Source organism: Castanea sativa, chromosome 2 (genome assembly GCF_040712315.1).
Source record: "Castanea sativa cultivar Marrone di Chiusa Pesio chromosome 2, ASM4071231v1".
Taxonomy (NCBI): Eukaryota; Viridiplantae; Streptophyta; class Magnoliopsida; order Fagales; family Fagaceae; genus Castanea; species Castanea sativa.
The window spans coordinates 43,823,255-43,839,588 of record NC_134014.1 but is presented as its reverse complement, the minus strand read 5'-3'; the positions used below and the strand labels follow the sequence as shown (position 1 = coordinate 43,839,588).

General features: G+C 36.0%; 1 protein-coding gene across 2 annotated transcripts; it reads left to right on the top strand.

Annotated features, from left to right (window-relative positions):
- Positions 1-4,990: 4,990 nt before the first annotated feature.
- Positions 4,991-9,203, top strand: LOC142623676 (uncharacterized). Of its 2 annotated transcripts, none has more exons than XM_075797118.1 (5): positions 4,991-5,703; positions 6,729-7,116; positions 8,060-8,141; positions 8,387-8,608; positions 8,871-9,203. In XM_075797118.1, the coding sequence occupies exons 1-4, from the start codon at positions 5,127-5,129 to the stop codon at positions 8,582-8,584; spliced, it is 1,245 nt and encodes a 414-aa protein (XP_075653233.1). In that variant the 5' UTR covers positions 4,991-5,126; the 3' UTR covers positions 8,585-8,608; positions 8,871-9,203. The 2 variants fall into 2 exon arrangements, with proteins under 2 accessions (XP_075653233.1, XP_075653234.1); XM_075797119.1 differs by having other exon boundaries at positions 4,992-5,703; positions 6,756-7,116.
- Positions 9,204-16,334: the final 7,131 nt, after the last annotated feature.

Here is a 16,334-nt window from a genome sequence, read left to right as displayed (position 1 = left end):
AATAGTAAAATTGATTCGGAGTTTGTCCCAAAATTTTTCCCTTCAAAGAGAAAGAGTTTTTCAAGTAAATTTTATGTTCTTGTATATAATTGTTATTTTAAATTGCTAATATTGTTGATAATATTATTTTAGATCCAACATAATTTGCCCAAAAATTAAAATAAAAATTTGCAGGAACAATTGTTGTCCCTACAGTCATGTTGATAACGTGAATAGGGCATGGATACTTCCATATATGATACGCAATATAATTCCATGTGTTTTGTTTTGTTTTTCTTTTTCTTTTTAAGACCACGTTGTATAGTTCAGATTGGCTATGGTGGTCCTGGACATCTAGGTTAAATTTTCTTTCTCACAAGAGAGATCAGGACGTAAAAGACTCAAGCCCGAGAAGTAAGAACCGAAGGCATTCAACTCCTGGCCGAAAAAACATTGCATGTGCAATGAAGCTTTTCACGGTGAATGAGTTATATATTAGTTAGACCACCGAACAATAATGGTGGCAATATAAATGGGTTCTTTGCTTATTCGTGGGACAATTTGCAAGAAGCAACCAAGTTTCTTTTTTGGCTAAAACCAACTTTTACAATGCATGTGAGCTTGTCAGGATTCCTTTTGTAGGGTTTCATGAGCAAAAATGCAAAATCTTGGCAATAGTTTGGATGGCTTAGAACAATAGCCCTCTGTACAGTTAATCCAAATGGTCCTTCAGGCTTTATATAATGGTTCCAATCGATAATTCCAAATGCTGCCTATATTGGCTGTTAGTGTTTCCCTGGTAAAAAAAACGACTCTGTTTTTAAAATTGACTCAATCAGCTAACTCTCTCTCTATATATACATTCTTTTCTTGAAAACCATTTATGAATTATGCTACTGCCAAGTCTTTCAACCCTTCTATTTACCCCCAAAAGCACTGAAAAAGGAAGGTATAACGACATGAAATCTTTGGCTGTACATGCAGACTGGTCTCTTATGAACTGCTAGTCGATCGATGAACGATAATTGCCTTGGTAACTAGCAAACAATTTCGCTATGCCAATTGATCATGAACCAGTGTTTAAATGATCGATGTATAAAGACAACGACTGGTTAGGGTGTCACGGGTCTGGCACCAGCCTAAACACTACCATATCGTGATGATCTCACTAAAAAAAATACTAGAACGGTAAATGAAAACAGCTCGGGCTTGTTAAAAAAAAAAAGATGTTTTTTGTTTATTTATTTAGTGAATGGGACAAAACCAAGGTCAAATTTAGGCTTGATTACATGTATAAAAATATACCTAATATAGAATCGATATTAGATTGTGTATACTTGTAAACAAGTTCATAAGATATCAAACCAACCATCGCGCACTATTAACGTGATGGTCACTCGACAAGTACTAATTTCTTATAAGGTGGGAGGGGACAAGAAGTAGGGTTCAAAACTCATGCATATATACACTTAGATTAACCTAAATTAAAATTTCTATGTTGTATAAATATATATATATATATATATCAAATAATTATTTGTAATTTATTGATAATATAAATAGTTCATTTTGCAGTAAAAATTATATAATTATTAACAATACAATGATGAATCTAATTTTTATAAGTTCTTAAACAAAAAAAAGCATTCTATCTGATTAACTCAAATGTTATAAGTTCAAGGATAAATTATCACTTTGGTCTTTGATCTTTCTCTCATATTTCAAAATGGTACATAACCTTTTAAATGTATCTTTTTAATTCTTAGTTCTTACCCTTTTGTTATTGTAAAGTTGCAATTTATAACTATTTTTTATATTGGCTTTAATTCTGTGTCAAATTGATTGTAATTCTGTTCAATTATTTTCTTGTATTTTTGTGAGATTTAATGTAAGGGCTATGTGTAAGAGATTGGTGAAGATTTTGTGAAGATGAAGAATTTGTGACTAGCTCATGACTAGCTTGCGAGTGCCAATCCGCGAAAGGCTACATGAGAAGCACATGCTAAAAATTGAAGAGTCTTTGCCAAGCTAGATTTCACAAGTCATTTCGCGACTCAAGCCAAATCACGAGTGACCCGCGAAACTCTCTACCTAGAGCTTTTTGAGTATGCCTTTTCTCACTATATAAGCCCTCATTACCCATGAAATTGTAAAGAGTTTTTTCAAGAAATTTTTGAGAAAGAAAACCCTAGACACTTGAGAGTTAGAGATTGTATACCCACAATCATCTACACAATATTTCTAAAGTTTTCCTTTACTTCTACCTCTCCATCTATACATCCTTGAGAGGTTCTTAGCCCAAACTCTTATCTCACCTAATCTGAGTGTTGAGAAAAATTTTGGTGCATATGGGAAGCATTGGAAGAAGCCATTAAGTGGCGGATGCAATTTGGAGCTAATTGCGGGATCCGAACAACTAGTGAAGACATGGCTCCGTGAAGCCCGTTGGTAGCAAGAACTTGGAGGGTTCAAGTACATTGGATAGATTAGGCTTGGAAGGTCTCTTTATTATTCATGTACTCCAACTTTATTCACTAGTAGATCGATTTCGGCTTAGAGGGCCGCGAGTAGGTTTTTCACCGAGTACTTCGGTTTCTTCTTCAATAACACGTCTCGGTGTTATCTTATGTTTGCACCTCTCTTCTCTACTCTTTAAGCTTTACATTTATTGTTTATTGTACTTGCTTATACCTTACAGTAGTGTTCCGGTTTTATTACGACTTATTTACTTTTGTTCCACACTTAGTTAAGTTAAAGTAAAAGTAATTAAGTCATAATTTCAAATTGGAGGTCTAAATTGGTTATAGTGTTTCACACTATTTGAGCTTTCAGTTATAATGTCAAAAAGGTTATTAGCGTTTAATGATAAATGAAAAGTTTGGGTTGAAAACAACGATCAATATTATGATAATGCACTAATGCTAACTAGATGTGCCATATGGTATTTATGAAAAGAAAAAGAAAAAGAAAAAAAAAACCTGCTAATGGAGTTGGGGATGTGAAATCTCTAACTCTAAGTAGCTTGATAAAAAGAGAGAGAGTGGGGGGGGGGGATTGAAAAGAGTTGATGAGGGTAAAGATCAACTAGAAAATTTTGGTCTCTCTCTCTCTCTCTCTCTCTCTCTCTCTCTCTCTCTCTCTCTCTCTCTCTCTCTCTCTCTCTCTCTCTCTCTCTCTCTCTCTCTCTCTCAGTTTTGCCCTTCTGGAGCTACTCATTTTATTAACAAATCGAAAGGGACATTTGATCTCAACTCCCATGATGGGATTCACCATCTATGAACGCATGCGACAACAATGTTGCTACCCCATTTTTCCCTTATGGAAGCCAATTGTCATCTGCACATGAAAATTGAAAGAAAAAAAAAATCATAAACCAGGAAAAACTCTAGTTTCACCTAATACACAAACTATGGCCACAAAGCCCACTCAAACACCTCCATTTGGTTATACTAGGTTGAATTTGGGAGTTTCAATTTTTTTTTTTTTTTTAAACTTATATAATCCAATCTTAAGTCTATATAAGTGTTTCTTATACATTTACACATGTTAACAAATAATATTATATATACATTAAAAAAAAAAAAAAAAACCCATACCTACAAATTGTTCACAATCACATTATTATATTTGAGCCGAACTTTTTAATAGTTGAGTTTAAACTTAAACTTAAACTTGGCTTATTTGTTTAATTATTGAACAAAAACAAATATTTTCTTGAATTGAGCCAAAATTGTTCACAAATAGTTTGATTCACTTCCAGCTCTATTAACACCCCACTTGTTCAAATAAACTTATACCCCCGCCCCACCCCCAAATGTATGATAATTGATTTTTTTGTGGACTTCTCTTTATTCAAGCCTCCAAGATTTTGTGTCAATAGAAATTTAACTTAATTAAAACCTTAATTTGTTTCTCCCAAAAAATAAAATATTATGAATGTGCCAAATAATCATCCATAGCTAATTCTCCTAACAATTTTAAAAAAAGTTTTAATAAAACCAAATTAACAATTTTATATCTCAAAAATAAAAACGATTTAAAACACACCAAAAAAAAATATATATATATATATAATATAATATAAAAAATTGAATAAAGAATATGGAATTGTTAAATTCTAATAAAATTCATGAAATACATTGGGCCGACCGGGGGCAGACCGGCAGTCGTTTGTTATTTGACCATGAAACTGTCCAATGTGTAAACCCCTGACCTTTTAGCACAAAATGATGACGTGCGTGAACCCCTTGCAAATTGGTAATCCTTGAAAAACGTGTTTCATGCATCAAAAAAAAGAAAAAAGAAAAACGTCTCTCTAATCACTTCCCACCACTTGTGGTCTTGGCGTGAGATTCTTGAAAATCTGTTGCAATCTCTATTGTACAACATTGATGAATTGTCCATCCATTCGACAAAGATTGAAAACAGAACCTGTAGCTACTTAATGTCCTACTACTGCTGCTATTTATTCTATATTCTATATATATAATTTTTGGGTTGGGTCATAAATTGCTTTATATTAGTTTTTGACCGTTCATAAAAAAAATATTAGTTTTTGACCAGTTTTATAAAATGTGAAGTTAAATGAAGTAAATTTTTAGAGTTTCATGTTCTACTTAATAGTATTTTATTATTTTCAACTCCTTTCATTAATTCATGCAAATTTTTTTATTTTTTTTATTAGCTAAAACCCGTAATAACACATCCTTAAAAGGCATTAACATATTCCATAATTTGTATGAACTACGTTTTCTAATCCCATTCTTTTTTTTTTTTTTTAATGTTAACTTCGTCCACTTCGTTGCGTTTGATTCTCTGATTTGATGTTTTGATCCAAAATCTGGCGGTGTACAACTTTGGGACCTTCAAGAGTGATGGTGTGGTCCAAATCCAATCAAATCTACGTACACTAGGATTGCTTCCCCTACAAAACTAAGGCCAAAAAGTGTTATGTCAAAGCTACAGCTGTATTAGAGACAAATGCATATAAAACTGAGCCCAGGTTCCAGTTTCAACCATCTTATTATCCAATGAGTTTTTCTTTTGCAGTAAGAGTTAAGTTGAGCTAAAAGGAAAAGACCTGCTTCACTGTTTGGTGAGTTCAAGGCTTTAGCTAGACAACCAGTGCTTCGTTTGGACAGAACACCATGAAGAAAGTTTCAGTTACTTCCCACAACTTGGGATCATTGCCGAGCCCAGGAGCTCCTAGTTACCGGGATAAAAGTGTTGGGAGCCAAAAGGGTTGGAGCTCAGAACGTGTACCATTGTCAAGTAATAGAAGCCGAAGGAATTCAAGTAGTGCTTCTTCTTTTTTGTTGCCATTTAATAGTGGAAAGACTTTGCCTTCAAAGTGGGAAGATGCTGAGAGGTGGATTTGTAGCCCTGTTTCAGGAAATGGTATGGTTAAACATTCAAGTTCACAGCCTCATAAAAGGCCTAAGTCCAAGAGTGGTCCAATTGTGACGCCTCCAGGGGTTGTGTACTACTCCAATTATTCACCAGCAATGCAGGGATTTGAAGGTGGCAGTGTGAGGAATATGATGGTGGGTTCTCCTTTATCAGCTGGAGTATTGGCTGCTGATAGTGTTGTTGTTCATTATGGTAATTCTAATGGAGAACAATCTTATTTAATGCAATCTGAAAATACTAACTGGGTACAACAATCACCTAGTTTGCCTGGATGGTTAGAGTTGTTGAGTGAGCCTTCATTGCCAAGCTCTCAAGGTATGATGTTCTTTTTTTTCTTTTTCTTTTTCGCCTGCATGTTTTAGAGAATGAATTGAACCTGCATAGATATTCTCTAGAGACACAATTTTTTTTTTTCACAACTGTTGAGGCGGCTGGTTGTAAATAGTTGATAATAAAGTGATGTTTAGTGGGTGCGCATGAAAATCAATAACAGCTTGAAAGTTGTGAAATTTGTTCTGAAAAATGCTGTGGGGGTATATTAGGCTAGGATGTTTAATTTGTTTTTCAAACAGTTGCGGAAGTGGAAATCGCTGTGAATTGAATACTTCACCAACAGCTATAGTGTCAAAGACCAGAAATTTAGTGTCATGTGCTAGGGGCAATGCATGTGATCAAGTGCGTGGGATGCTTTATGGACACAATCATTTGTCAGAGTCAGATACCTATCAGCCAGTATAGAATTTGGCCTCACACAACATGAAGGAAAAGTTCTCATTTTCCCATCATCGTCTTATCATTACAAATTTGCCCTTAGCTATCCAAATCAACTTGACAGGAACATCTTTTAGACAAATTCATAGATTTAGGCTGTCATTTTAGGGGAATGATCTAGGAATCCCACTAAATTAGTAAAAGGTTTGGGATAAAATTGTTCTATTTCCCTATATTCTTCATGGAGGATATCATCATGAAAAATATTGGACATAATATTGGAATCTTCCTAGAAGGAATAATTATGTTATGCATCGTTTATACAAAACATCTTTCTCACAGTCTGTGGCCCATAGCTATAGGATCCACATGCCATGGATTCTACAGTTGTTGGGTCCACATACTGTAAGAGGGATGTTATGTTTGCCGGATGCATGAGATACCTTTTCTCTCAAAAGGAACTAAGGAGCCGGTTTGCAAATTGATGTCATAATTTAGTTACATGAGGTTAAGGTAATGACATTTTACAATCTTGAGAACAACAAATAAATGAACTCAAATAAAGGAGTAATATTGATTCCACTGCTGAATGATGCATTTTTAATTTACTTCAATTCTTTACATGTTAGCTCGTCTCTGTTGGATCGTATGTACAGATGAGAAACTTGATGAAACTGAGGAAATCGTGGATTCTGGTGCTGTTTCACGAAGAGATATGGCAACCCAAATGAGCCCTGAGTGTGGCTTCCACTCATCCCCAAGAGGGAAGTCTCCGTTTTCTCCGACTCACCAACCTTTGCCATCTAATATTGTGGAAACAGAAGGTGACAATTCTGCCAAATTAGAAATCAGGGATGTGGAGGTTGACAAACGAGCTACTGTTATTAGGTGGTCTAAAAGACGTACTAGTAATGTGAATAAGAAAGGGTTGCCACACGTTGATGACCTGAATAAAAATGCTGAGGAAGCTCAAGCTTCATCGTGGAATATTGCAGAGTCAGAAATGAACATTTCAAAGTATGTTTTCTTTAAATCCTATGTTGCACCCATTGCTTCGGTTGAACGTAATCCTTCTGTTGTGGGGTTATGTTTATGAAGAAAGACCACTCTTTCAGTCTGCTTGTTCTCTTCACTGCTTCAGTTGGGACTTATAAGGAGTTAAATTGAATTTGTCCTTACAACTGAAAATTATTGAACTATGTTCCTTCCTTGAGTGCTGATTTCAAAAGTTTAGACCAGAAACAACTGATTTTCCAAGCAGAGTGAAGGGGTCACCCTTTCTGTTTGGTAACAAATGGCAAAGTCTTTTTCAATCACGTACCTGCACTTGCTACTACTAAGAATTTGCCAATCTTTGTAGCTCTCTCTCTCTCTTCGAAAACCTTAATGCTTGGAATCTATTGGACCAACATTTTATGGTCAACCGGTTTAGTGAAGTCTCACATGTGAGTGGTGTGATCAGTTAAGTTTTGAAATCTCATATGACATACTAATAAGTAATAACAAGAGTGAATGGTTAATATATTATAATCGAGTTTAAACTCATTGGCTTAATCTTTTGGAGTGAATGAAGTCCTTATATGCTATATTAAGTATTAACCCCTCAATTTAAATCTTTCCAACTTGCGATCTCCCCAACATATTAGCTAATTAAATTATTGGTATTTAATTTAATTTTGTAGAGTGAAGTCTATTTTAGAAATTGGGTTTTTATCTGTCTTAATAAGTCCATATGGGCGTGCCTATTTTACTCTAATGTGAAGTTTATACTTGATAAATAAAATTTCTAAGAATTTTTCTATAATGGCTTGGTGCTAATTTCATGTTTTAGTTTATTTTCCCTCAAAAATCCTTGGAAAATATTGTGCTGCATTAACGTTGGTAAGAGCACTCATTGTACGACATCAACTCTAGTATTAGAGATTCATTGTTCTGGACCAATAATTCTATTGGCTTGCAGGTTGAAAAGAGAGGAAGCCAAGATCACTGCATGGGAAAACTTGCAGAAGGCCAAAGCTGAAGCAGCAATGCGAAAACTTGAGGTTGATTCATTTTCAGGATTATATTTTATACACCAATTCAACTACATTTTGCTATTGGAAACAACAGAAATGCTAAGATACTTTAAAGAATTCATTTTTAAGCTCAATCTCATCCTTTTCCAAATTCTTTTCGAGAACTAATAGAAAGTTCAACAAGTTCTGTTTTGAAAAATGTATGATTCTTTCTAGTCTTGTTTTATTGAGTTCCTGTCGTTGTGTCCTATGCTAACTAGAGTTTGGTTCAGATGAAATTAGAAAAGAAGAAATCATCATCAATGGATAAGATATTAAACAAGCTGAGAGTTGCACAGATGAAAGCCCAAAAAATGAGAAGCACAGTTTCAGTCGATGAAATCCCAAAGACTAATCACAAGGTTTTTTCCTTCAAAAAGTATGTGCAGATGGGTTCCTTCAGCGGTTGCTTTACCTCATATGCGTCCTAAATCCTCGTGTATGTTTTGCACCAGGTAAATGGAATTTTTGACTTCAAACTTCAGAGTTTGTACATGGCTGCTTCATACTTTTTGTTTCAATAAATCTAGGGACACAAAAAAAATTTCACTGACTATTGGTGTAGATGATTGGTTACGTAATAAAATTTGTACCAGTGATGAGCTTATATGAATGTTGCTCTAACTTGCTACCTTAATAAGTTGTGAAAAAAGTTATGTTCCTAACATTATTCTTTTTTTGTTGCTGAGTGTTGATTGGATTCTACATTCTCTCTAGGTGAGAGGACTACGTTCACCAGCCAAATTTGGATGTTAAAAGTAGTCTAAGATAAAATGCCAAATTGCTGCAGTAATATGATGAGAAGAATGACCGCAGTTTCTGTTCAATTCAAAAGCAATGATTCACCACATTTTGTCATCGGTGACTGGTATAGAAGCTCTTCTAGCTATTGTGCTCTTTAATATGTTTTGTCAAGAAATCCCATATGTTGCAATACGATTACATGATGTGTTTAATGATAAAATTTTGTGCATCAGACCATGAGAGTATTCTTGGATACTTAAGACATTATAGTTTAGTGTGAATACAAATTTTCTTTTACACGGTTCAGTAATCATCCTTCTGCGTATGAGTAATGTCATGGACACCATCTATTTCATAATTTTTTTTTTTCACAATCTACTAAGATGAAATGTAGTTTTTTTATTTTATTATATGAACGCATCAATGACACCGTTGTAAATTTTACAATTCACAACTTGTCAACTTCACGGCCGTTAAAATAAAAATATAAAATAAAATAAAATAAAAATTATGCATGTGATGCATCCCATGGTAGCAGGAATGCTTTTTTATTTTATTTTTATAACTAAAAAGGGGATATGTTTATTTAGTTATAATAGTTACAAAATAGTCGAGTCCAATGGCACCCTAACTCTGGCTAATCCAAGATTACTAATGACATGCTACCATCAGCGGCTACGTCACTATTTCATTTTATTTTTCTGGTTTTGTCATCTTTATTGATTGTCTATTGCAAATTTAATTCTTTGTAGCCAAATGTGATGCAATACACATCATCATAAATTTTAATTGTCCATTGTCTATATTGAAAGCTCCTTTCAACGTTGAGGGTCATTTTCTTTCCATCCTTGTATACACACACACACACAAAATACATTTTGCTAAAAAATCATTGAGCTACATTATCCACTTATTTTTTATCTCTTCTTTTCTTCCCACTACTCTATAAAAAACAAAAACAAAAACCTCTTCTTCTCCCTATTAGTACACACCTACGATTACGTTTCCTCCAGCTTTTCCTTCCTTTTTTGCCTCTTTAACTCCTCCAACTACTTGCTACTTCACCGTTATATTTCCTTCATCTTTTTCATTTTTTTATAATTTGACTCTTCTTCTTCCTATTTTATTTGTATACATCTACAGTTAAAGTTCCTCCAACCTTTCCCTTCTCTCTTTGCCTCTTTACCTCTCCCACTACTCTCTATTTCATTGTTACAATTCCTTTATCATTTTCTCTTTTTTATAACTTGACTCTTCTTTTTCTCATTTTATTTGTACATACCTATGATTACACTTCCTCCAACCTTTTCTTTCTCTCTTTGCCCTTTTACCTCCCATGCTACTCTCTATTTCACCATTACACTTCATCATTTTCTCTTTTTTATAACTTGACTCTTCTTCTTCCCATTTTATTTGTACACACCTATCGTTACACTTTCTCCAACACTTCTCTTCCCTTTTTGCCTCTTTACCTCCCCCACTATTCTCTACTTCACCATTACACTTCATTCATCCTTTTCTCTTTTTTATAACTCGACTCTTCTTCTTCCTATTTTATTTGTATAAATTTGATATCATTTCTCTCATTCAATTCATATTTTTCTCATACAAAAACTATGAATACTCTCTCTCTCTCTCTCTCTTTATACTTTCTTTTAGTGAATTTTTTTTCTTTTTTATAACTCTAATTAAGACTCATGGTTTTTTTTTAAAGAAAAAATGTATGTTTTGTTATTGTTTTTTTTTTTTTTTTTAATTTCCCATTACAAAGTCTTCTCTCTCCCTCTTTATACTTTCTTTTAGTGAATTTTTGTTCTTTTTTATAACTCTAATTAAGACTCATGGTTTTTTTTTAAAGAAAAATGTATGTTTTGTTATTGTGTTTTTTTTTTTTTTTTAATTTCCCATTACAAAGTCTTCTCTCTCCCTTTTTTTTGGTAATCAAGAGCTAACCTTAACACTAAGAATTCACAAGTCTGTTACAATGCATGTTAGCTTTATCAAAAGCTAAAATAGACTCCACCATTGGTGATGGGTTACAAAAAACTACAAAACAAGACAAGGACTACGCTCCTAGTTTAGCCAATGCATTAGCGCACTGGTTGGCTTCACAATAAGCATGGAACACACGATTATTTGGGAACTCCTTCAAGAGGTTCCTGCAATCAATTAAGAGTAGTTCCATCAATAAATTTTCAGACTCATTGTTTATTACGATAATAACACTTAAAGCATCAAGCTCAATAATTAGTTGGTGTATTCCCATTTCCTTGGCAAGCGTCAATCCATCTCTTAGCGCCCACAGTTCAGCCATGACACTATTAGTGTGCCCGAGCCCTCTTGCAAAGCCTTTCAGCCAAGCTCCATCATGGTCTCAGATCAAGCCCCCCCCCCCCCCCCCTCTCACCTGCTCTTTCTGGATTCCTCATAGCTGAACCATCAGTATTGAGCTTCATCCAACCCCTCGGTGGCTTCTCCCATTCCACAGGGACAATGGTTTTAAGTTGCTTGGTATTTGTTTCAAGCCCAATTGAGAAAATCTCAGCACTGCCCTGTATGCATTTTCGCCAAACCTGTGAATCCACAGTTCCTGTCCTGAACAGAAAGTTGTTTCTATGAATCCACAATTGCCAAAGTCCCATAGGAAATAGAACCTTCCAAGGTATGCCTTTAACAGTGGCATTCATTCCATCTATACAATTACCTTCAATCCAAACTTTAAATGGAAGAGTGAAGGAATTTCTAATGCAATGGGGAACTTGCAGCTGCTGCCAGAAATGTTGGGCAACTTCACAGCCTCTAAACAAATGTTCTATGGTTTCATAATCCTTATTACACCACTTGCACAATGGATCAAGGCTTAAACCTCTTGAACCCAGCACTTGAGCCGTGGGTAGACTACCATGGAGACAAAGCCATTTGAGGAACTGAATCTTCGGGAGAGTTTTAGACTTCCAAACCCACTAATGACATAGTATCCAGGTTCAGGGGTTTTAATCCCCTTGCAATGAGGTAGGCTACTTGAATGGAGCAAGATCCATTTTTGGAGAAGGCCCACATGAGACTACCACTAGCTTGGGGTTCATAAGAGAAGGGAGTGGCCTTAATAGGATTAAGCACACTTTCTGGGAGCTTAAAAGAGATGCTTGAAGGCTTCCAAATATGATTTTCATCATAACATTGTCTAGCAGTTAGCTCTTCTTCCCCTCTGGTCAGGGGTCCTTCAATAAGCTCCCTCAATCTCCCATTAGGCAACCAAAAGTCCATCCACATATTCACTGAATCACCATTTCTAACTGTCCATCTCAAGCCTTTCACATAGATTGGCCCTCCGTTTTTGCAAGCTGCCCGAACCCAAGAGCTAAGCAGTTTCCTTCCTTTTTCAGACAATCTGTTAGGGCAAAGATACTTTGTCTTCAGCATGTTTGCCCAAGGCTTCCCTTCCTCATAAGCAAGTCTCCAACAAAGCTTAGCTAATATGGCTTCATTCCTATGCTTTATTGAATAAATCCCCAAACCTCCCAACTCTTTAGGTAGTGTGATAGTGCTCCACTTAACCATATGCATTCTCCTTCTTCCTCAGTTGAACCCCAAATGAAATCCCTCATCATCTTGTCAATGGAATCACACACTTTAACAGGGAGGTTGTGGCACTGCATGTAGTACTCTACAATGGGGGCAGCAGCAGACTTGGCAAGCACTAGTCTTCCTTCTCTTGACAACAACCTAGATTTCCACCCAGCTAGCTTGCTTTGGACTTTATTAAAAATAAAGTTGAAAGCATTCCTAACTCTGCCTTTTATAGCTTTGGTTGAATTTTGGTTTGAGTTAATACTTAGTTTTTTTTTTTTTTTGGAAATAGGAATTTGAATTTATATCAAAACATAATCTACAATATGGCTATGAATTTGAATATGCCTACCAATTGTTTAAATAATAAATTATGATAAGGTCTATCTTTTATTTCTTTGGTTTCATTTTAATTTTAGTTAAGATAAATTTGTAATTTTGTGATAAGTTTTGATTATCATGATATCTACGTATTCCTTAATAGAGTTGAAACTTATAAAGTTTAGTTGTATATTAGGTTAATATAACACACTACAAAAAAAATTAGAAAGATATGGTTCACTTTAAAAAATATTAATCAAACACACAAAAAATAATAGAATGATATATTTGTAGAGATAAAAAGATAAAAAATACTTGCAGAAATCTTTAAAAAAAATTGACAATACTTGAAATAAGTGTTACTTTTTATATATTACACCCCATTATATAATATTTATATACATTCCCATGTATCGTGTGGGTTTGTGACTAGTTAACATAATTGATAATTTGATGAATCTAGGCAAATGGGGATATGATTTCTTGCTGCAATAGGCAAGCATTACGAGCGAGTCATATGCTCCTTATGGTTAAAGCAAATAGTGAAACAACATAAAAGTAAAAGTCTTTCTTTGATTCGAAGGTTCTGTTTAGGCCAAATAAAGGTCTGAGTTTGGAAAAGGTCCCCAAATGGGGATACGAAGGGAGGGATGTCCAAATGAAATGAGTCCATCTACAATCCCTAAAGAATGTTAAGAATACAACCACAGTTTCATTACTTTTGAATGCATAAACATTTTTTATTATAAAAAAAGATAAAAGATTGTTGATGGTCACTTTGGCAAAAAGGCCCAATAACAAGAAGAAACCCAACAATATAAAAAGGGTGAAAGAAGAAGGGTTAGTAAGGTAAGAAAAAACCATTAAGCCCAAACAGCAGAAATAATGGTCTATAGGCCTATAAAGTAGTAAAAAGGCCACAAAGAAAGCAAACAAGCCCAAGGAAGCCCAGAGGAAGGAATAGAAAGCCCATGGGTATCATAAGAAATGGAAAGCAAGCAAAAAATGGGCCGAAGAAACCCAAAGAAAGGAATTAGTAAATAGAATGGTAATCGGGCCAAGGAAGCCTGAAAGATTTGGCAAAGACCCATGAGAATGTAGTAATGGAATGGGCCAAGAATGCCCAAAAAAGTGAAGCGGGCCAAGGATGCCCAAAGGGATGAAATGGGCCAAGGAAGCCCCAGATAGTATGAAATTAAACCCAGCAGAAGTACTGGGTGATGTGAACTGAGTAAAGGAAAAGTATATGGCAAGCCCAAAGGAGGCCCAGCATGCACAAGTTAAACGATAACATGGCAGAAACAATGGAGCGGCATGGCAGAAGTGTCAGTTGACCCACAAAGAAGGCCAGGGCCAGATTGAAGAAGGAAGAACCCATACCCAAGCAAAGCCCAACCCAGGGAAGAAACAAGTTGCAACGGATGAAGACCTAGTGACCCCTCCACGCCACAAATGGTTAAAAATAAGCAACAGGATACACAGAAGGATCGGATTAATCCACAGGCAACAGCAAACACATGAACGATAGACAAGCCCTAAGCTCACATGGGAATGGAGCATGCACAAGGCTTAAGCACCACCCACTATAGGCACAGTGGGCCATGGGTCAGAGGTATGAAAGGGTATGGTCTGGCGGTGGGGAGAAAGGGAAAGTCTATATTGGGATTCTTGCTCAGCTCTTTTAGGGGAAATGTCCTGTTGGGATGACATACCACCCAAAAGGGGGAAGATGAGCTAGAATCACTAGATGCATGCCATAAGAATTAGTAAGAGAGAATGCACAATCCTTATCCTGATGGGAACGCCACCAAAAAAAAAAAACTCCTTTTTTCTAGGAATGGGATGTGATGCAGCCAAAGCAAGGTAGTGATGCTAGCTAAGTAGCTGGCAAACCAGTTGGTAGCTTGGGAAGGACACCCACACCAGGCCAAGAGTAGTTCAAGAGTAAAACAGTAAAACCCATCACGACAGGCAATATAAAAAGGCCTTAATTGTGCACAGCAAAAGGGGAGGAAAAAGGACGAAAAAGGAGGTAAAGGGAACGAGTGAGAAAATAGCAAGAAGAAAAATAATAGAAAAATAGAGAGGATAAAAAAAAAAGGGAGAAAACAAAAGTGTGATAAGGCATGCACCAATAGGCTACTCCCTTCTCCCCCTCTCAATAGCCTACTCTCTAGCAAGTTAGAAGACTTGGGATCAAGCCATTTAGGTTAATTTCTTCAAAGTAAGCAATTTCTACGGCAGGATTTCCCTGTGAGATTGCTCACATTGAAGACTGGTTCTTTTCTTGAACTTAATCTGCCGAGGAACTAAATACAACAAACTAATCCCCCCTTCCCTTCCTTTATTGAAATTAATTGAGCATTAACCGTACTTCCGTCATATTCACATTGTTGTGTTTTCTTGTTAAGAAAACGATTTAAGTGTTATCTTTTACTGGCAGTAGACATATCCTTATCATATTATGTGCCTCCTGCCATAACATTTTTTTGTAACAGTGTAATCTGTCATAAGCGAGTGATCAAGATCTTAGTGAAGAAATTTGTTGAGGTCCAAAATATCACAATGTTGTATCAAAGCCCAAAACAATACAAAGGTTTGGAATTTAGAAAAACATGCGGGCTTTCAAAAAAGAGGAAGGCCCAAACCCATTAAGAGTCCATAGGAAGGGACCCAAGCCCATGAATGGGCAAGCCTTGGACCTCACAAAACAAAGGGAAGAAAGAAGTCCAGCCTAGCCCTCAAAGATAGAAAAATCGTTGAAGAGCTCAGGGAGAAAAACTAAACCAGGATACTTGGGGATTCCTAGAAGCCTGGGATCCTCGGGATGTCCAGCAAGGCTAGGTTGGGACTGAGATAGTTCAAAGGGGCATGCCCAAAAACGCGAAGAACGAGGGTAGATATGTCCCATCAGCCACCGAATGATGTTGAAAATGATCAGAAGACTTAGGAACCAACAACTTATGAATAAAGGTCTGGTACCTCGGTAAGCCTAAGAAGCAAGACCATGAAAGAAGGTGGTAGAGATCTTTCAGCCTGATAGAAAGGAATCAGTCCATATGGGAAAAATGGCAAAAGGGAAAGCAGCCAAAAGGTGAGTTTGGAAAGGTGGAATCTAGAAATCTTAGAAAAAGAAAGATCAAAGGTTAGCCCCCTAGGACCCCCAGAACGGGAAAGTCAGCTAAGGGCTTTTAAAGAGGGAACCTCAAAAGAAGGAGATAATGAAGAATAGGGAAGGGACCAGCCACTAATGTTGCTGACACAATATTGGTTCTGGTACCCAAGAGAACAAATAGAGGTAATCAATGGTACCCTAGAAACCCTAGGGTGACATTATAAAAGGAGGGGCACCCAACAGTGAAGGGCATTCAACAAGAGTGAATTAGAAGGAAAAGATCCTTAAGAAAACTCTGTGAGAATTCAAAAGAGAAAAAATGAGGAAAAATACCATTCGGGATCCTCAAACAGCCACTAGAGGATACACTTGGATCCAAAAGGATTCAAACTTCACAAGTCTTAGAGGCTTAAAGAGCTATCTAAGTTTGT